This window comes from Anopheles gambiae, chromosome 2, assembly GCF_943734735.2.
Source record: "Anopheles gambiae chromosome 2, idAnoGambNW_F1_1, whole genome shotgun sequence".
In the NCBI taxonomy this organism is placed as follows: Eukaryota; Metazoa; Arthropoda; class Insecta; order Diptera; family Culicidae; genus Anopheles; species Anopheles gambiae.
The window spans coordinates 4632855-4655603 of NC_064601.1; the positions used below are offsets into that span (position 1 = coordinate 4632855).

Genomic DNA, 22749 nt, shown 5'->3' on the forward strand with positions numbered 1-22749 from the left:
TTGCCTCTTGGCCCGTGTGATCTGGTTTCGATGTGTTATAAGCACTGTTGATTGTATGTGTGCGTGTGAGTTGAACCAACACTTAGCCAATTTTGGGGCGGGCGAGCATCATCATCACCAACATATCAAACGGACACTCACGAGCAGAGGCTTAGAAACAACTACAGCCAGCAAAATGTGTGCAACAGTGTTTTAGCGCAATTTGGAGGAAAACTAACTCAAACTTTTCATTCAAATAATTTTTTGCAAATAAATCCAATGACGATAAAACGATGGTTCGTCGCTTGCTCCCCTTAAGCCACATTCTAAGGCACCAGCACACATATACATACACCGCCATGCACGACGCATGAGTTCTACGGGAAGGAAGCAGGGTTGGAAATAGCCCGTTGCGCAAGTTTTTCGCAAACGAGCACACACTGCCCCGTTGGGGCTTGGTTTCACTTGTACGTGTGTGAGGTGGTGGTGGTGGTGGTGTGCAAAAAATCTATCGCGCTCTCACTCCTGCCACTCAAATTGTGCGAACGTGTACGCACTCAAACAGAACACATTTGGTAGGAAGCGGCACTCACGGAACATCCCACTGCTGCTCCCATGTTGCGTCAGGGAAGAAACATCGCTTTTTTGTTAGAATTATTCGTAATTTATTTTAACACCAACACAAAGTATCACTTAGTTGTCACAAATTGTTGATAATTTTCAATTTAAAGGAAGTTATCAATATCAAGTATGATGACAAAACTGATAATCGCACAAAGCCTGCAATCACACTGGCGCACACTGTGTTGACTTATGTGTTAATAACCTTGAAGCTGTTGATTGAAGAATTAATGGCAATGTTTGTTCAAAACCAATGTTATAACACTCCTTTAAGTTACCAAAAACAGCACTTTTCCCAGAAAAATCCACCCTAAATGCTACGGTTCACATTCGGCAACGGCACAAACCTCCTTTTCTAAACTAAACAACTCAACACCATGCGATACACTGTGATCGTGCGTAGCGCACTGACACAGACACTGTTTTCACTTTCAAACCGCGCACGGTGTGCACACTCTGGCTTCGGACTGCCTGCCAACTCTACATACATTAGAGCAAACGCAAGAAAACGATGCGAAAAGTAGAGGCGAAGGTCAACCCGTCGCTGCGTTGTTTGCGGGCTGAGTTCGCAAAACCTCAACCGAACGCAACCGGCAACGACCACCACTTCATCGGCAGTGCGCGACTAGATTACTTTTGCACCGTCTCTTCTCCCCCCTATATTTCAATCGAACCTAACCCAGAGACCTTGGCCTCGTTTTCGGGGCCGCCTGTGCCGAAATATGATTATTTGGCGCACGCACTCACACACAACAGCACCGGCCTCTCGCCACACACAACACACACAGCAGATAGTAAAAGCATGCGTGTGCGAATCGCGAAACGCACCCCCGTTCGAAACGAGATGCGTGCGTACCCGTCTCGCACACTTGCAAGAGAGTCTCACTGTACAAAACGGGGATAGAAAAAAAACGGCGATGCGAAAATCACACACACAAAAACACGCAACGCACACAATCATCTTTTCGCCAAAAAAAAAACCGCATGCGCAAAAAAAAGAAACGCCACAACACAACGCACCATCGCGCTTATCTCTCTTTCTCGCTCTCACTGTCAGGCTTGATCTAGGCCACCGCGTGCTAATCTATAGCACGCACCCGCTTGTCTACCACTACCATCAAATGCGTTGCGCACGCGGTACGCGTCACCGTTGACCTACTTTGCGAGGCGAGACGCGCGAATTTTTGCCTACGCACACACCGCATGGGACCGTCGCGAACGCAACGGCCCCTTTCTCTCTCTCTCTCGCTCTCGCGCTAGACACGCACAATCGATACGCTAGAGCTACACGCAACTGCACGATACCGCGCGAGCACAGCATCTCCTCGCGCAAAGCCGGGTGCGTGTACGCGTACACAAACGCAAGAGAGCGAGCGGGTGCGCGAGCGTGCGCGACGGTGTATCGCAATTTTTAAACACACACACACACATGCACCGCCCAACTCTTTGTGTTGAGGAGGGGAGAGCGGTGTGTAGGGGTGCGTCGCATAGAGTTTGCAAAAAAGATCCACCGCCAAGCGAATGTGCGTGGAGAAAGAAAAGCACTTGCAGATGATGGTCGTTCGCACCGCGAGAATAGAGAAATAGTCGCGGACCACAGGGTTGCGTATCGAGAGAGCGCGCCGGCAGTGTACGCATAATGCGTGCCGCGTGTTGGGTTTACGCTTCCCAGGTGGTCGCTCTCGCGCTCGCCACACGGTCGCTCTCTTGCGCGCCGCGACTTGCTCTACTCTCGCTCGCTGTCAGTGATCATCAGATGCTTTTTCGGGTGCTTCCTACAAACTGAACGTGATGATGTTGACGCTATCCTAGATTATGTTTCATGCTCCACCGATTTACATAGGGAATTCTGAAAACTAAACATTGCTTCCTTTTATTTTAAACCGCTCCGTTTTAAACAAAATTAAAACATTTTCTCTTTTACTTTGCTTCACAGAAATGGCCGAAGGTAATGGTGAGGTTGTAGAAGAGATGGCAAATCAAAAATCAGGCGAGGGTGGCGACGGCGAACGAACGCAGGACTACTCAAAGCTGCTGGAATATGGACTACATAAGATGGTGAGTAGTTGCCCTGCGGTGCTTTCCGGCATTATTGTTCCCCCGGGTTCAAGTCTTCATTCCATATGCTCTTACCTTCATCCGTACAGGTTGCCGGCCGGTTGGACGACATCTACAAAACGGGCAAGCTGGCCCACTCGGAACTAGATGAGCGGGCGTTGGATGCGCTGAAGGAATTCCATGTAGAAGGTGCCTTGGACGTACTGGACCAGTTCCTAGACTCAAACCTCGAACATGTGTCGAACAAATCGGCGTTCCTCTGCGGTGTCATGAAAACGTACAGGTAACTAAGCGTCACAGCTCGCCATCTGAGCATATTTTGCACTGATTGTTATCGCATTACCGTTAACGCTTCCGCAGACAAAAAGTGCGGGCCACGCAACAAGGACAACCGGCACCTGCAGTCACAGTACAAGCGAAGGGGCCCGACGAGGAGAAAATTAAAGCAATTCTCGAACGAACAGGCTACACATTGGACGTCACCACAGGTATGTTGGAGAGTGTACTGGTAGTACTGGTGCGTTCTCTTACCAAGCACGCTAACACTTTTCGATTGCTTCTCCCTTTCTGTGCGCACCCGACAGGACAGCGCAAGTACGGTGGGCCACCGCCAAACTGGACGGGCAACACGCCCGGCAACGGTTGCGAGGTGTTCTGTGGCAAAATACCAAAAGATATGTACGAGGACGAGCTGATCCCGCTGTTCGAGAAGTGTGGCAAGATCTGGGACCTCCGGCTAATGATGGACCCGATGACCGGCACCAACCGGGGTTACGCCTTCGTTACCTTCACCTCACGGGATGCGGCCTCGAACGCCGTACGGGAGGTAAGTTGTTTTGTTGTGTTTCCGATTTCCGACGACCCATCGCCGGCTCCCCCAGCGGCGGAGACCGCCCGGCCGTTTGTGGCCGAGCTTCCCTCACTCGGGCGTACAGTGTGGTTCAAGTTTTATATGTCTGATTATTACAACCTTACCACACCACCAACCCCCACCATTTACTCCCTCTATACAACCACATCTGTTCGCTCCTCTTCGAGACTCTTCTTGTTTCTTTATCCCATATTCCCTGCTCAAACCTATTAGCTTCCCCCTGTGCCGTTTGGTAAATACTATTTATCCTTTTAGTTCGTTATTTTGTAGTACGCCTGTATTGTTTTAGTTTTTGTTAAGCACACAACTACAAGCTTCATTTTAAGTTATGTTCCTACCAACTGTCGCCTGTCCTTCAAACCCACTCCTTGCTGCCATTGTTCGTGTTATGTTTATTGTCCTTTTCCTTATATTTCCCTCCTCCTGCTCCTTATTTTGCAGTATGTTCCTACCTTCCAGCCATGTAGTTACCGTTAATATAATTTTGCACACAAAAAAAAGAAACAAACCTCTCTCTCTCTCTCTCCCCCAATTCCCCACCCGGCGGCGTACCTTACTAATATCTATCGAAAGATAAGAGTATGTAGTTCGTTTTATATAGTTTTAACTGCAAATAACCACCAAACACAACAAACATCGTTCTTTTGTTTTGCAACCAATGTTTGGCCAGTGCAAAATTTTCACCCATCCGGTTAATTGATGCTTTAAATTGATGCAACAAATGATGCAAACAAAAAAAAAAGCTAGCGACAAAAGCAAAAAATATCCCCTATAACATTATGCAATGGTGGACTTCTGTTTTACAATGATGGTGTTGAGTAGAGGTGATTGGTATTTATTTATTCATAGTTATCTAAATGTATGTCGTTGTTTACTGGTAGAGAAAAAAAACGAGCATTACAGTGGGTTATCTCTCTCTCTCTCTTGCCCTTGTTTGTGTTACGGCTTCACACAATTAAACCAAACATATATAGCACACACATATACACCCCTGCTCCAACATTTGGCACTGCTGAATAAAACAATTGGAATCTGATTGGAACAAAAGTCAAACGAATCTTTTTGAGCGGCCCCTCAAACCAAATCATAACCGAACGGAGGTGATTAACTGAGCTTCATTGAACAGGAAAGGTTCTCATCGGCTGAATTTTTGACGGTTCTCGTGACAAATCCGTCCCAGTGTTTTCGTACACGACAATTGATAGTATTAGAATGTTTACCTTCACTCGATCGTTTACTCTCCTTTAAACTCCAATACTATCGTTTAACTTTTACATATCGTTGTTATATTTTGGACGACGTTTACGACCTTCTAACCTTGCATCGAGGTAACGGTACTATACCGTTAGTTGACTTGTTTGTTGGTGTATCCCTCCAACCGCCTCCATGCCTATTGCACTTTCTGCAAGATGGCTATGCACCCTGGGAAGGGAAAACGGCTAGCACGTGCTGCTTTCTCCGCTGACTGCTCTTCTTTACCGTTGCGTGTGGGGATGAGCTATGGAGCCGCACCATCTGTATCCTGTTGCATTTGAATTGCATATGGCACCTGGCCGATCCGTCGTTTGCCACGCTTCTTGCGCCACCGAAAACACTCTTTTAAGAAGCAAAAACGCATCCGACGCTCCCCTCCGCAACATGGCGCGGTTGATCATCGACCAATGTAGCACACTTTCATCGACTCGCCTCCACGTATCGGTCTTCCGCATTTAGTGAGGTGCACGTGCATGGCACACGCCTCGAGATATGGGGAACAGAAAGGCACAAAGAGGATGGTCCAAAAATATGATTAATCCCATAGCAACACGTCGCACAGGATGTGTTTTAATGCCAACCGGATCGGGCGCGAGCGATCCCTTTTTTCTTGACGCACACCGATCCACGCGTCGAGCGGAAGATATCGATCACACACCAACACCGCTGCCACTATCAGCTGCTGCTACCACGACGCTACCTATTCAAGCCGAAACAAATACGATTTCCGCATCCTTTCCCGTTCTTGAGGGCGTGCTCTGGTGCTGATGAAATAACGGTATCCAAAAACGTCCTTCATTTCTCCCTTTCCCCGTCTTCGTCACATACACACGCACACGCTTCGGTTCAGTCATGCTGCATAGAACCCCCACTGCTTTCGTTTCTGTGTTTCAAGGCCTGTGCGAAGCCATCGTTACGGCCCAGGAAAGGAAATGTGCGCGTGTCCAACAACCCGCTTTCCTCTTTCTCTCCCACCCCTTTGTTCTAAAATGCACATGCACTTCCGATGAAGACGCAAAAAGTAACGGAGCTATCGCGCGCGTGTGTGTGTGTGCTCGGGTGTGTCTGTATGGGGTTGGTGGACACAACAACCCCATACGTTAGTAATCGGTTCCGGTGGCAACAGTTCTCTGAACCCTCCGAGGAGAAAGGTTGCATACGATCGCTAACTTTCTCCCAACCTTTGGCTCGGGCCCGCTGAACAGCTGCCGGGGTCACTGCCGTGCACTGCCTGCTGCTGCTGCTGCTGCTGCTGCTGTTGTTGCCACTGTCATTTGTGCTGCAGTGTTGCAATTTTGCCTCCTATTTTTTCGTTTTGGGGCCATTAAGAATTGCAAATGATTGCTGATCGGTTTTTGTACCGTTCTTTTGTATTTTCTTTTTTGTTTATTTGCCGGGAGCCATTTTTACCTACGCCGGGGGCTATAAATGCTTTTATTTGGATGGATACAGCTGCATTTTTTCTGGACCGGGTGCAGTTGATTGCACCGCTTCTGCAGCTACATTATCCGTTTCTTTCCTGTCTGTTTTCGTGTGCCATGGTGTTACCAGATGGTTGTCTATCGATGCAGGAGCAGAAGAAAAATGTGATCGTTAACATGATGCAAACATCAACACACAGCTTAATATTTCGTACAAGTTTTTTTTTACATATAATGCAAAAACATCTATTCGCTTTGGTACGGAGCAGTGTAATGTTAGATATCCCCTCGCAAAATTAGAAATATTGTGTAAAGTAATTCTTTAGATTATTGGGATTATTGAATGTTCTATCTATTTCACTCAAGCATGATCATTAATTGTTTCCGAATTTCCTCTTACTATTGTAAGTATTGTTTGAAAAAGTTGATTCTAGTTCCCTAGACGAGATCTTACTGTTAACGTTTACTTTCTCCACTATCTGTGAACTGATAAACCACAACTGATAATTGATTGTATTAGTTACGCTTTAGGAATGTGTATATTATCATAGACGCGTCGTCTCTCTAATTGCTTTCCACTACGTTTATCTGTACACAAGCGATTAGACACACTTAGGTTATCATTTTTCCTTCCATCCTACGCAATCAGTTCAAAATTTATTCCCCATCCAACTCCCTTCCTCGATATTATTGCCCTGACTACATTTTCTCCACACCTCCCAACGCCTCCTGATTGGTCTCGTCCGTCTGATGCCGGATCCGTCCGGGCACACCAATTCGGTCAAAATTGTTACATCTTTTTTGTTCACCACATTATTTTTTTCATATCTGTTACCCCACAGCTCAATAATTATGAAATAAAGCCCGGCAATTGTTTGAAAATAAATGTAAGCGTGCCGAATCTGCGCCTCTTTGTAGGCAACATACCTAAATCTAAAGGAAAAGAAGAGATTTTAGATGAATTTGGTAAACTAACAGGTAAATCATGCTCAAAATTATCTTATTTCTTTGTTTTTTTTATTCATTCTTTATTCTTCACTTCTTTACTTGTACTAAACATCTTTTACTTTGTTTTATATTTTATCTTCGTTTCCTCCGTTTTGTTTTTTAATGTTGAGTTTTTATTACATTTTATACACTTTTTCTTTACTATGTTTTTGGATTATTATTTTGCATTATGAAAGTCGGAAACGATGACTACCGTTTACAGTGACGGGCCCGGTTCCGACATAGTAAAGAATTGCCTCGCGCGTTCAAGTCTTAAGCGAATGCTTATTTTCAGCAGTTACGACCTATACCATACGACGACAATTATGATGCCACCGGGGCCATATATGGTATCGGAAATTTCAAGCACAAAAATATTTTGAGAACAACCGATCACGCAAAAAACAGTTTACAATACAGTTGAATATATTCAAGCGGATCTCTTACGAGTGACTGTTTTTGAAGAGTTATTAAAATCGCTGGCTTCTATCACGATCGTATTGCAAATAACATCGTGAGCTTTTCCATTCTAAGGCCACATTCAATCAGTCAAACATGCTTAGTTTTGGTTTCTTGCAAGCTTTTGCATTTGCAAACTGCTGTATCCAATCTACACATCATAATCGTTTCTTTCCATCAAACAACTTCAACCACTTCTACTAGCCAACAGCTTTTCTTGAGAACTTTCATGCTCAAAAGGGTTAAAGTGAATCTCCACACGGTTTACGATCGGCAATCGACCAAAGCGACCTAGCTTAAAATTCTCATCTCCAGTGCCCAATGGTTTTGTTTGTATCTTCGCAAGAAGTCTCTTACACCCACACACAACAGTGGTAGTGCGTACAGTGTTTTGTGTTACTTTGTTCATCGCCGATATGTTTCTAATCCGCTGCAGCATACATTCATCCTATTCGCCTCACTCGTACCACAACACATCATCATCATCGACCATTTACCACCACTAATTTGTGATTAATGTTCACAGTCAAACATCCATCTTGCCTTCATGTCGCATTTACAACTGCAACAAAGGATTTATTTTTTTAAATGCAATTTTTATGTGTTTTGTGTCATTTCGTTCTAACGATTGTACGATTATTTATGCACTGTTTCTTCTTGTTTTGCGTAACATATCTGTGTGTAACAATGAACAATAATTGTGTTCTAACAACAGTTATCGTTGTTTCTCGCTCATGGACTGTATTTTATGCTTCCATTCTACTCATCTGGTGTTTCGATTCGTTCTCGTGTTAATGGCGTATCTTTGTGAACACACATCTCCAGTCATTATATTCAAAATACAAATACAAAAATAAAGCAACCAAAGAGGATGTATACACCAATTTAAAGTGTCGCCAAGCTCGAACCACAAAACAGTAATTTGCCAACTGTGGTGTGCGCGTTCTGTACCAACTACTACTACTATCTCGCATTGCATTGCTTTTACATTTACGTTCTACACTCATCTCATTACTCTCCATCATACAATCGACAGCAGAATACCATCAGCTAAAAGCTCTATCCTTACCATTCCATAAAACCATTCCATAGCCATTCCATTTTGTTTTGTTTTCGTTGTTTTAAGAGTATTTCCTCACGATCCATTTCCATGTCGTGACAGACGGCCTTATGATTTTTTATCAAACCATCCATTTTTTGTTATCGCATTGGCATAAACGTCTTAACATGTACAATTGCTTTTATCACAACCTCGCTCGGGGTTGTCATGTCGTGTGTTTATTTTTATTTTACTTTATCCATTCCATGGTCCATCATTTTATGAGTTTATCGCTTCGAAATATGCACTCCATAACAGTACACTGCTAGAAATAAAGTTCTTGTAAACCACCCCCCGCCCTGAAACTCACACCCCTCTGCTCTACCCGTTCAACATAATATTGGTATTTTTCTTAAAGCCTCCAGAGAACTTACCGCAAAAGCAGCAAACAATCTATTTACCTCAGCAGTGAATGAAATCTCTGTCTCTCTCTCTTTCTTCCAAAACCAACAACAATAAAAACCAAAACCAACTTCACCGCGATAATCCGCTTCCTCCTCCAGCTGAATGATTATGAAATTCGGAATGGCAAAAAGATTGGTGTCACGATATCGTTTAACAATCACCGACTCTTTGTCGGCAATATTCCTAAGAATAGAGATCGCGATGAGTTGTTAGAGGAATTTGCTAAACATGCACGTAAGTTTCAACCACGTTCGAACCCCCCGAACTAGGGGGAATAAGACTTTTCCCTTCGTTTCTCCTATTAAAGTTAGTGTACACATTGATTGAGAGCGCAGCTTATTATTAACTCTAAATCGACCAGACCTAGCTAAAGATATGTAGAGCACAACGCAACCTTAAATAGAGAAATCAACCAAACGAAGAAAACATCACAACAACTACGACGAGAGGAAAATGTTGACGTTCTGTTGCCTATTTGAACATTGGATGCGTGTGGTAGAATTTGGAATTGGCATAACTTTTGAAAAAAGCACGACGGTTTTGTTGTTACATTCATTTTCTCCTTTCAAACTACAAACGGCTCGTAGAGTATATTTGGCATCTCAGACGCAAACAAAACAACCCCTAAAATCTGCTGTTCGAGAAAACAACAATAACAAATGCATTGTCTATCTTCTTACAGGAAAATTACAAACTTACCAAAACTCTCTCTCTCTCTCTCTCCCGCAACCTCCCAATCTGTAGCGTAATACACTAAACTGTCCGCTGACTGCTCACAAAATCATCTTTTGCGAGTCTTGCGAGTCTAGATCACAAACCACACCCACAACCCCCATTGGCGATCGGATTGGCACATGTCGGATTTTTCGATTGTTGTTTTCTTGTTTCATTGCATTTGCCATAGTTTGGTTTTTGTTTTACCGTTTCTTTGCTGGTTTTTATTGGATCGAATGCTTTTTAATTGGTTTTATTCACATTATATTCAATTGGTTTTTTTTTTGCAACAAGTACAGAATTAAGGTATAAATAAGATCATGCAATTGGGATACTACCATGAACGACGAAAAACCAACCGTTAATAGCCACGTGTGTGTGTGTGTGTTGTAAGCGTGCTTTGGATTTTTGTACTTATTGTTTTGCTGTGGTGTGAGTATCTGAGCTGTGTGATAAAAATTGTGTGCTTGACTTTTCAGAGTTGAAAAAAGAATGATTATGCGGAATGCATTCGAACCTTCTTTCTCTTGCCCTTTTCCCTTGCTTGCTGCCAACCAAATCTTGCATCCATTGCGTCACCTTTAGCTCACATAATATGCGCCCCCTGCTTCACTTGGTTTTTCGTCGTTCATGCTACGTCACCCTATATTTGATGTGTTTATTGTGCGTGTGTGTTCTCAAAATTTGTATGCAAAATTTGAAATTTCTTGTTAAAACTGCAAATTGCAAACACGGAATTAGCTGCACGAATCATCACGTGCGGTAATGCGCCAAAAGCACGTGATAATTCGGGCACAAAATCCTAGTAGAATAAAGATAGAAAATCGTTTGCACAAAACTATTACAACTGTTAAAATTACCACCACTACTACTACCACTACTACTAGCCAACGAAACAAAATGACAGTAGGTAGAAATTGTTTTCTGCGACGATGCAGTGGAATGGAATGGAAGATACTAGTGTAAATTCAAAATTTCCATCCCCTCAGTTCTGTAGCTTCACAATTTCGACATAAAAGAGCATCTGAAAAAAGAATCAACCAAAACTCTTACAAAACCCAAAAAAAAAAAAAAAACATATTCAAATTCATTTGCCAAAATCATACAAAAACAAGATTATTAACGCCAGTCCCGCACTGCAGCGAGCACTGCCGCTGGCATTACCCAATTCGCTGTGTGGAATTGTTGGACAATCTGATACGAGTGCAATAATTGGACATTGCTTGTGGAACACAATTATGTTCGATTGAGAAGCTTTCAATTGGAAAAACCTTTTCGGCAATCCTAGAATTGTCTGGCTACAGTACCAAACCAACCGAAGACTCCGCTGTGAATGAATCGGAACCGTCCCCTAGTTTCCCCTGATGTTAATGTTCTGTGTTTCGCCCTGATGAGGATCAACAATCAACAATCTGGCGCCCAACAACCTTAGACTACTGCATCTTTTTCGTCTGTATAAATTCCAAACATTGCAAAACTGTGTTCAAATGGTAGCGACCAGCCCATCACCATCATCACAACCACCCCACCTTCACTACTACCCCCAGTACTACCGTCAGCCATGCCATTTCCGGTAAATCGGTAACCAATTCTAGATAACGTCTCTATGTAGTCGCACGTAAATAATGGTCCCCTACCCTGCCACAGGATACTGATGAATTCGGTTGCACTCTAAATTTGATACGAATGCCATACCTTACATTCGAGGAAGTATCATCTGGTTATATCATTTGGTTCCCGACGTGTAATGACTGGAGACCAAAGAAAACAAACTCAACTGAAACGGCTCTCTAACATTACAGCATATTTATCGGCCAAACCCCACCACCATCGCACCAGTTGTTGTGTTATAGATGTGGAGACAGTTTGCTTTGAATGCCGGTAGATTATGATATTTGGTTCATGTTCCAATTGTTTTGGTTTTGTTTACAAGTGGTGTGTTGTAAAATGCTTTCCTTCGACCTACTTTTCCGTCTAGCATAATTATCGTGCGTACGATGATGATTATGTTTTGCTCCTATTTGTTTATTGTTTTGTTTTTTTTTAGACCACCCCTCGAGCTCTGTCCTCCTTCTCTCTATCTCTTATCTTCTACTCTATTTACCTATTTCTATTTCTATCTTTAACAATGTTACCCAAACTCCCGTCTGATCGAATCAGTTTTACTACTTCTCTTCTGACCCTCTAAAGGTTTTCAATGTACTTTGTATGTTTAATTTCCCATCAGCTCTACTTATCCAGTACTATGCTCTTACCTATCTCCAACAATTCCAAACGCTACACCACAACACAGATTGTTCTTTCCATGTTTATTTGAATTGTGTCACTCTCCAATGTTTATTGTTTCCCATCGCCAGAACTCCCACACGGTTTTCTCTATGTTATGTTAAGAGTAATCTTAAGTAATTCTAAGTCTGTGCCCCTGTTGTCTCCATACATAGTTCATGAGCGGGTTGATAATAGCGTATAATTTGTGCAGTATATTTTGGCAAATGAATTTGGCTAATTCAAACAAACCAACAAAAGGTTATTATATTGGATTCAAAACAAAAGCGTGGAACCGTTTGCAAAAATCAAACCAAATTCAAACGGATTCCTCCCTTCGTATGTCGAAAGTTGATCAGAACTGATGGATTTGTATCTTCTAGCTCATAATAGGCACATCAGTGTGTTTTCGTCCTGAATCAGGCGTAACAATTGGCACGAATTGGTTTCTAATGATAATAATGCTCAACTGAAACAAAACAAAACAAAAATAACTCAAAAAACACACTGATCTTCGATGAAGTAAGCAGTGAAAAAACAAACAAAAAACAGTGAAAGAAAACATTAGGAAACGAAGAATTTCAACTCTTACCTCTAGTCTAAACTGTTTTTAATCTCCTTGTCTTGAATACATTTTAAGACAATCGTATATGCTGCCAAGACGAAGCGCGTACATGACTATCGATACTAATATTTTGTATTTTCTTCTATTTATTCTCCACTCCAACCCCGTTTTTCCGCATGATCATTATTGAAAACTTGATCTGGTGAAAACAATCTACCACAACACAAAAACAAAAACCATGCTATCTAAAAAAACTATTACAGCGGGACTTGTGGAGGTAATTATTTATAGCTCACCAGACGACAAGAAAAAGAACCGAGGCTTCTGCTTCCTCGAGTACGAATCACACAAGGCAGCCTCTTTGGCAAAGCGGCGACTAGGCACCGGACGGATAAAGGTATGGCCGACGGAACAGCGTGGAACGCGGAAGAGCGACTCAGACGTTGCATGCAGTTGTGAACTTTATTGTTGTTTTTCATTCCCTCCCTCAGGTATGGAATTGTGATATAATAGTAGACTGGGCAGACCCACAGGAGGAACCGGACGAACAAACGATGAGCAAGGTCAAAGTATTATACGTACGAAACCTAACACAAGACACGAGCGAAGAAAAACTGAAGGTAAGATTACGCCGCATTTATCTGCTACCGAAATTCCCGCCACTGGCTCATTATTTACAATGCTATTTATTCCCTTCATCATCTCCTACAGGAAAGCTTCGAACAGTTCGGCCGTGTTGAGCGAGTGAAGAAAATTAAAGACTACGCATTTGTTCACTTCGAGGATCGCGACAATGCCGTAAAAGCAATGAAGGATCTGGATGGTAAAGAAGTCGGTGGATCCAACATAGAAGTAAGTAGCACTGTGACAACCATCCAATGCAAAAGGAGGGCTTGCTAATGTTCTTTCATCCCCAAATCCACCAGGTATCGCTAGCTAAGCCCCCGTCCGACAAAAAGAAAAAGGAAGAAATACTACGAGCCCGCGAAAGGCGCATGACTCAGTTTCTGCAAACTAGAATAGGTTTGGTGAAGTAAGTAATAGTACATCAGCATCTTCCGCCTTCTGATCAACCAATGTGGCATTCTGTCTAACCCATCCGGTCGATGTTTCTTTTATCCTTCTTATCTACCCACCACAGTACGGTTCCATCGTTTCCCAGTATGTCGCCGCAGCATGCTGGTATGATGCCGGGCGCAATGCCACCGATGCGAGTGCCGAGCGGACCGGGAGGTCCACGGGCTCCGATGCGGGGCGGCCCAATGGGCGGCCGGGGCGAGTACGGTAAGTGACACATTCCCCGAACAACCAACACCCCATTTTCTATATTCAGGAGGATGCAAAAAAAAAACAAAATCCTCTGTCTCTCTTCACATAATCAAAACACACCAATCTATCTGTACTTTTTTGTGCCGTACAATATTGGCCAGTACTGTTGACCATACAATTGTATACCGTTGAAGAAAGTACCCTCATTCGTAGTTTGAATCTTCCTATGTATGATTGTGCAATCATCAATAATTGACCGTTACATTGGACATGAATATATAGAACATTGCATCCGTTTTCTGCAACCAATTAGTAAACGTAAACGTAAACGAACAGCAAAACAAAAGCAAAGTTGGTCCAGAATATAGTACGAATTGAGAACGAATTAGGATTTTACGCGTTAATCAATCTCTCTCCCCAGTTCCCACACAGACACACACATACCTAAAACGGGGATCCAAATGAGAAATGAATTTCAATGGAAAATTAGATAAGCTAGATCAGAGATAACAGCAGCTTAAACCAAATCAAAATCCAACCCCCCTGATTGACAGAACGCAAAATTTGAGATAGAAACAGGAACCTACGCCAATGAGTGTGTGAGCTTACTATCAATCGTAATTGGTAGTAGTGGTACCTACGAGAAAAAAGCTAAATTGTACAAAACACCATATCAAAACGATTTCAAAATTATTCTTGTATTTTCTCTCTACTGCCCAAATCTCTACCAAAAACTTTCACACATTCGGGAAAAGAAAAGATTCAACAATTGGAGCAAAATAATCCAAAATTTGTAATCAGGAATATCAAGCAAAAAGCACAAACATTGTTGAGCGCAAATTAAATCGTTTAGACTCTTTATGTTGTGACGCAAAGCAAAATCACAAAACCGAACATCTTTTGTTTTTGTTACGTTCCTTTTTGTTGTATTTCTTTTTCCTTTCAATTCTCTGTTAAGTTTCCAACTTTTCTTTTGTACATTTTAATTGCCCTATTGTTTAGTTTGTGTTTGAACCGCCGTCCCAGTTGTGAGTTGTGTACATTTACCAAAATCGTATACATGTTGCGGGTTTGTACAAAAAGTTACGGAAAGGAGTATTGATTCCTCCCATTCCCTCACCCTATATCCAGTTTCGCGTAATTTCTTTTGGCGAGACTTCAACTGTGTGCTCCTGAGAAACAGGCTCCGTTTGCATGTACAAAATTTAAATACCGATAAATAGCATTCACACACACACCACCACCACTACCAAACTGCAGTTCTCTCTGGCATTGAACTTGTTGTTTCGTTGATCCTATCATACTGTGGCTTTTTTACACATCCCAACTCACCCATTTACATACACATCGTCGTTAGTGGCTTCCACTGGATTCAAATACTTGCGTGCGTGTGTTTGTGTGAACGTGTGAGTGTTCGGCGATGATTATTATTTTTGCAACGCGTGCATAAAGCGTTGAATACTCCTTCGGGGCGTGCAAAGTAAAGGTCAAACCCAATAGACTGAGTAAATAAATATTCCCCGACAACTTTCATATCAGTTAAATCCTACATCATTCTGGCATAACAACCCCCCTTCCCCATAGTAATGCAACTGTGTGTGCAAGGAAACTGCAGTTGTGCGCTATAGTGCATGATTTTTAAAAATCGATTTTACGATCGTATACAGCCGTGCCTCTTACCCTGTACACACACGAAACAAACAGAAAACCTAGTATCTAAACGAGAAACTGTTGTTGTTTATTATTACCTTTTGCAATGAGAAGCGTAAGTTCTATATACATACCAAACCAAACGAGCAATCAAACATACAGAAGTAGTTGTTACCGTAGGTAAATATACTGTTGTCAAGATATGGTCAACGAAAACCTGTGTAAACTTAGTCCAGCTCTTCCCACCATACACTACTACTATCCCCTTGTAGCAAACGTACAAGTAGCAAGCTCTTCGGTAGAGGGCCGTCATGTAGCACATCCCAAAGGCCGCGATCAAAATTTGCCTGCTCAATACGTTTCGATGCAACCGGCTTCACCCCACAAATGTACCTAGCTTTTCCCTGATTTTTCCGAACTCTGTGCCACTGTGATTATCGCAATTTTGTTATTGTCAGCAGCATACATGCAACAGGAAATGTTCACAAAGTGGCTCAATCATAGGCTAAACTTATTTTAAGATAACCAAAGCAAGTGCTCATGCACACCTCAAAGGGCAGACCAACAGCCATTCCCGGGAGAAGCGCAGCGTATAGTTCCATTTATTCTTCTGACATGCATCGCTAAACTGCACTTCCACCTCTTTATCATTGATCAAACCATGACATTAATCTGGCGGGCCAAGTCTACCTGACTTGAGTGTAGAGCTTTATAATCGAGATATAGCAGTAATGTGTGTGTATTGCATGAGTTGATGTAGATTTTCTTCCTTAATTTTGTATACATTTTGAAACATACACAGTAGAAATCTCGGAAGCCTTATCGTTTGGTTGTATTAAGGCAAGCGCAATTGTATGCTGATGTTTACAACACATCGCGTCCAGTTAATGGCGAGCCATTTATGTACAACCGAGCGAAAGGCTTCTTACAGTAGGCTACAAGAAAACCTCCCAAAATGTACCATATTTTGGGTAAGTAAGTTTTCTTGTACACTCAATCACTTCACCATGTAGACGATGATGATGAGCAAGTAGTTGATCGAGTTGATGGCTAGCCGCTTGCAAGCCATATATGGTAGGGGTTCCCACTTATGCGTTCGTTTAAGTTTTTCGTGTTCACGATTTCGTTGTTACTTTTCATTTTGTTTAAACCGTATTGTTTTACCATTGGTATCTCGTACATACGAACATAACTTAATGCCACAAGTGCAAATCAATGGTGGGAGAAGAGAACAATACGCAACCAATTGTAATTCCTCTCGAAATTGTGACGACAGCTCTCCTCGTAGCTTGTTTAGTGCAACTCTTTCTAGTGCGGGTTTCCCTCTGCAAGTAAAACCAAACCTTTGTCCAAATTTTGTTCAAAATCATCAAAATTTTCATCATACCGACGTCACCCACAAACAGAAACGAATCAAAAGCGAAAACTGTGCATTCTAAATCTACATTTTAGGACCAAACCTCGGGCAAAATTTACATGTTCGCTATGAAAAGTACAGGCCGCATTTTTCACGTGTACTATTGTCGCGTATGGACGTAACGCTGAGGGCAGCCCGGGAGCAGCAGCGACCGCAGCATCCAAATCATGACCAAACCTCTGTACACAGGACCTATACCGATACCGGTTACCGAAATTCCAATCGATCCCAATCCGACCGTATCAACGTTACGTTCATGCCTATCATTGTGATGAGTACACGATCCCCGTTTGCGCCGCGAGCGCTTGCGCATCCGTTAGTTGCTCTCTATCTTTGTCTGTTTCTCTATTTTTCCGTTCTCTTAATTTCTGTCATCCTTTTTTACACATGCAAACTTGTGGCGCACTGCTCTGCTACTACTCTTCCGACACACTGTCCCATATCCAAACGGCTCTCCGCGCGCTAACTTATCTGTTCCATCGCTGTCCGCCCATGTGCGACGGATTGACGAATCTCGAACGACGGGCTCGGGCTCGTTTGCACTCGTCCCATTCACGATCTCGAACAATGATGCATCTCACACTGCGTGTCTTCATCACCATTTTGGGCGGAAACGGGCAACGGAAACGGATGGGACTCGACTGACACACTCTGTGGGTGGTTTGCTTTCCATACATAAACCATGGGCGAAATGCGACCCACACCTGCACACACACACATATACACACACTCTTTCGGCTTTCTGGACCTAAACCTTAACATATCTGGCGGGCCAAAACGTGGACCATCGGACGGACAGAGCACGAGTACGAATCGTACGGGTACGCCGCGGACTATGCGCACCGGAGCTTGGGTGCTGGCGGGTATTACGAGACGGCCTCGTACTACGACGACTACTACCGGGGCGGTGGATGCTACGGTGATGGCGGAGGAGAGTACTACCTCGACTATGCGTCGAGCGCAACGGCGGCGGCAGCCGCGGCAGCTGCTGCTGCGGCCGCCGCCGCCGCCTTCTCGTCCGGCACCGGAGCCCATCACCATCATCATCACGCAACGTCACACCATCACAGTCACCACAGTCACAACTACCATCATCACCATCATCACCACAGTGCCGCTGCCGCCGCTGCAGCCGTTGCCGCCGCGGGAGCACGTAACAGTAGTACGGTGGGTGCGCTCGGGCGCCGGCTCAAACTGTTCTAGTCAGCTGGCTGCAGCTGTCCCGGTTTCGAATGCGACCATCACATCACACCACAATCCAGAGCAGAGCAAAACCAGGGAGGAAAGGGTATGAGGATGCTGTCCGTATCACGAGCCCCGCTCAACGCCGCACTCCGCTACAATTGTCGATAAACTTGCCTTAGCCGCCGTTTGGCGGTGGATATGTATAAACGAAATCACCAGTCTACCTACAGTTCGCCGTGGAGAGAGAGTTGGTGGGTGTGTAGAACCTGTAGCCATTTTGCTACGGGGGTTTTCCACTCAAACGTTGTTGGTCGTTGACGACAAGCAGGAAGAAACAATCATTCATGCAATACTCACAGATTTATTCTGTTTTTTTTTTTCTTTTCGATGGCCCTTTTTCGTGTCGAAGCAGCCATACATATAAGAGTAAACATTCGAAGGCAGACTCTAGTAATACGAGGCCGTAGAAGCCTAATCTATCGCAGTCCACTATTTTGAACGCTTTTTAGTTACGCTCTTAGTTTACATCTTTCGCTTTTTCGCGCTTTTAGTTGTTAATTTGCTTTTTAGTTTCTTCATGCCAACTTATACGCTTCTTAGTGTTTTGAATAACTTTGCTATTTTATCCTTCTCATTTCATAGAACTTCTCTTAAGGGTATATTGATACATTTGTCCAAACTAACACTAATGTTTTCCATTTTCTTTAATATCTTTGTTAAATTATTCTGTCTTTTGGATGTTTTTGCTTTGATGAACAAAGACAAAACAGAACAATTAATCAATTCTTTGGCACCATTATTAAAACCACTAACAATAAGCTTTTTTTCTACAAAATTGTAATTGCTTTGCAAAACAACACAAAAATCAATCACAGTTTCGGTCTCACAAAGAAGTTGGACTTTGAGTAAATTTATGTTTAGAAAAAAATATATTTTCTTCAGAAATTAACAGTTGAGGATTGTTACCACACTTGTGTGTGTTGTACAAAGCTAAGGATTTTCGGTGGCTTCAAACAGTTTCGAAAGACAGTGTGAAAAGACAGGTAGCGCTATACACAGAACCAGCTGTTCCCCAAAACAAAGATCCCAATGCAGGGTGCGCCTGCTGAGGCAATTATTTAAGTCTGTTGATTTCTGTATCGTTTATTTTTTATATATCTAACGCGTTTTTGCTTTTTTTCTTTTTCGTTCTCTTTTCTTTTATGTTAAATGCCCTCCCCATACTTTCAAATCGTCCTGCTATTACGCGCGTGCACACACACAAACACACACATATAAATATGTAAAAAACTGTGGCAACGATACAATCGAATTCCATGTAACTGCGAACAATTGTATCATTTCTGACTCGTGTAATCGCGTGTGTGCGCATATTTCTTGCGCGTATTGTATTACGTTTGACGTATTGCTACTGAACATATGATGGTGTGATTCTTGCGTTGAAATGACGCTTTACTGAATGACATCCAAAACGTACAAAAACCAACCGATCTTCGTGTTGAACACAAAACACTTCGCCCCGCCAACGGTCAACACACTGTGCGAACGACATCGCGTGTGCAACAACACACACTCTCTCCAAACCACGCATTCGTCCTCATCGCCATCTGGATACCTCCCAAAACATGTAAAACAAAACGCATACAACAATAACTCAATCCCAACAACATCGCCAAAATATTCGTCCGACTGCGGATGTGTGTACCACGCCAACGACGATATCGCAAAACAAACAATGCCGACATAATTACCATGTTTCGCGTGGATGTACCTACACCAAACCAACCGACAACACAAAACCGAATCGAACTGAACCACACATGCATGGTCCCTTAACCCAATGTACCGTACGTTGCGCGCGTTGTATCAATCGTTGTAAAACCCCATTATCGCACACCGGTCGCCGGTTCGCAATGCGCCTATGGCAGGAGGTTGGTCATGGACGTGGAACCATGGCACCTGGCCGAATCGCTGGGCACCTTGGCAACAGCAGCCGCCCGGCGGTCCCACCGGGTCCGCCAGTGGGCATCGCGGGGGTTCAGGAACAAATCGCGGGGGAGGTGGCCCATGGGCTGGGTCGAACTCGTCCCAGCGGGTATGGCACCCTGCGCGTCAAACCAAATATACCAGGTGAGGACGGCCCCAGTCTTAAGCAACAAACCCCGACACACGCACACAGTAATGAGAATTAAAATTTAAAAAAAAAAGAACAATAAAGAAATCAGCGTCGGCGTGCGCCAGAGTAAATACAATTGTAAATTAAGCGACGAACCCTGTAACCTATCGCGCCCGGTGAACAAGCGACGACAAAAAAAACACGCACACACGACGCCGCAACTGCGCTTGCCTAACGACGTGTCCGGCCGCCTTCGGCGTACGAGTGGCAGGCTGGCGCGCGCTGGTTGTGGTGCAAGCTGCTGACTGCTAGAAAAAGTTTAAGCAATGCGGTTGAAGGACCTCAAGACGATCAATCGATCTCGGGGTACTTTTAGGCAGATCAGAATTAGTCCTATCTTTGTGTAGTTTTAGGATCGTACTCATAAGGATTACTGCCAATTCAGTGTGTAATATCTTCCCGTGAATTCCTATTCCTTCTGAAGCAGCCGTGTCCTTCTTCTTGATTTGTACCCGTGCCGCTTGGCATTGCCAAGTTTGCCGGACATCATCATACACGCTTAATCATAATAAATAGATACAATTTTATATAGTTTTTAGAAGAGTACGCCTCGAACAGTGGGGAAAATGTTAGCACAAAGTTAGGGGCGATGCAAAAGCATAATTATGTATGAGTGGTACACTGTATTGTGGTGTACACGCTGATTTAGGTTTTCCCTATTCTCCACGCACGTTGGTAACGTGGATGATTTCAATGGCAAAAAGATAGTAGCAGCTTCTTGGGTGCCTATTTTTTATGTTCCTTCAAAATTTTCAGTTTTGCATCGTTTTTTTTATAAAATTGTTTTCGTTGTTTTTTTTTCTTCAAATTGATCTTGTTTTTTTTTTTTTTGACACAGCAGCGCATATTACGATTGTTTTGTTTCTATTTCATTCTGATTAGTTTGCGGTAGCTCCTATTATTATTAAGTCTTGTTGTATTTGCATTATTTTTTTTTTTTGTAAGCGAAATTCAATTGTTATTCTAGATTGTGTACGTGTACTCACCGCGCTTTATGTTTTGGAATGTCATTGCATACGTTTAAACTTTCGTTTATATTATCTATTAATGTTTGCGCGTCGACGCGTCGACCCAGAGGAGCAGGTTTAAAGGAGAGGAGGTGTGTTGTAAACATGTGAAGAGTAGGATTTCCCTCACAATATATATTTTGAATGCTGTCAATAGCACAATAGAATGTGTAAGTTTTCTCTCTTCGGCAATCGGTAGGGTATTACGTCATTGCGGAATAATGAATGCATACCAAACCAAAAAAAAAAAAGGAAACACGCGGAATATAGCATCTTTATATGTATATCAGAATGTATACTAGCGTTACTAAATCATGATTATGCAGAATGTAAGAGAAAAAAAAGCAACAATGTCACGTATTAATACAAGAAAAAGTGGTTATGAATTAATCGATAAGTCGTCTGAGTTAAGATTGTTAAGCGTACATTTAAGCACGGAAAACTCTCCATTTGTTTGTAAAGGATAAAAAGTATGGTTATGTGTTACGCGACAGGACAGCAATAGAATCGATTAGTATTTATAGGTCTTCTTCACGCTCAGTAGCCGACCCTGAGTGTAACGGAAAGCGGAACGGCATTGCTGTTTAGTACTAAACACTCGCATCCAGTGTATTGAAGCGTGTGATTTACCGACCCCCTAGTATCAGATGGTTCAGCGTACGAAAAGCATCGCTGATGTAATGTTACATCTCTCGCTACACCTTATGTCCAATGTCATTTGAAGAGAGGAACAAACACAAACTTTGTTTTTACCCCTAACGGTTTTTTTCTACTCTCATGTATTTCATACTTTCAACATTTCATTCAGCTATCTCAACAAAAAAACTGCTGACGCATCAGTTATGACTCCCTTCTGTCTTCGGCTCTTGGCATCTTGGTACCTAAACCCTTTTTCTTCTAAATGAATGTTTTCGTGTTTTTGTTCAAGCTTGATCAACTTTTCCCTTGCTGTTTTTTCTCAAAATTAATTTTCTCTATCATACACTACTTATAAAACAATTTCAACAATTGAATCAAAACGCATTATAACAACTTGTGGTCAATCATGGTAGCGTTACACCCCTCGGCTGTTACGACACCTACCTTGGTACCTATGACAAGACGGTGGGTTAATTAAGGCCATGCTATTTTTGTTCAACTCATTCCACCTAACACATAACTGTTCAATAGTTTAAAGTTATGCCTTTCATGCGCATTTGGGGAGAAAAAAAACTAACGTGAATAACAACTCTAATCGATATTTGTGCGTATTTTTACAATGCTTTCTTTCCGACCTTTTTTCCGACCTTCCCGTCTAAACTTTATGCTGCATACATGACACAATCGCTTTTCTCACTACTAATAACA

General features: G+C 42.8%; 1 protein-coding gene across 17 annotated transcripts in view; it reads left to right on the top strand.

Annotated features, from left to right (window-relative positions):
* LOC1281757 (heterogeneous nuclear ribonucleoprotein R) overlaps nucleotides 1-22749 on the top strand; it is a 54519-nt gene that overhangs the window by 20255 nt on the left and 11515 nt on the right. For 13 of the 17 annotated variants that reach the window (XM_061652304.1, XM_061652305.1, XM_061652303.1 and 10 more), the window contains 11 exons: nucleotides 2537-2658; nucleotides 2748-2941; nucleotides 3019-3146; nucleotides 3243-3484; nucleotides 9253-9388; nucleotides 12962-13095; nucleotides 13190-13318; nucleotides 13410-13550; nucleotides 13625-13731; nucleotides 13840-13982; nucleotides 17834-20141. In XM_061652304.1, coding sequence (XP_061508288.1) covers nucleotides 2539-2658; nucleotides 2748-2941; nucleotides 3019-3146; nucleotides 3243-3484; nucleotides 9253-9388; nucleotides 12962-13095; nucleotides 13190-13318; nucleotides 13410-13550; nucleotides 13625-13731; nucleotides 13840-13982; nucleotides 17834-18237 — 1878 coding nt within the window. In that variant the 5' untranslated portion in view covers nucleotides 2537-2538 and the 3' untranslated portion in view covers nucleotides 18238-20141. The other 4 variants (XM_061652315.1, XM_061652316.1, XM_061652314.1 and 1 more) reach the window with 3 other exon arrangements.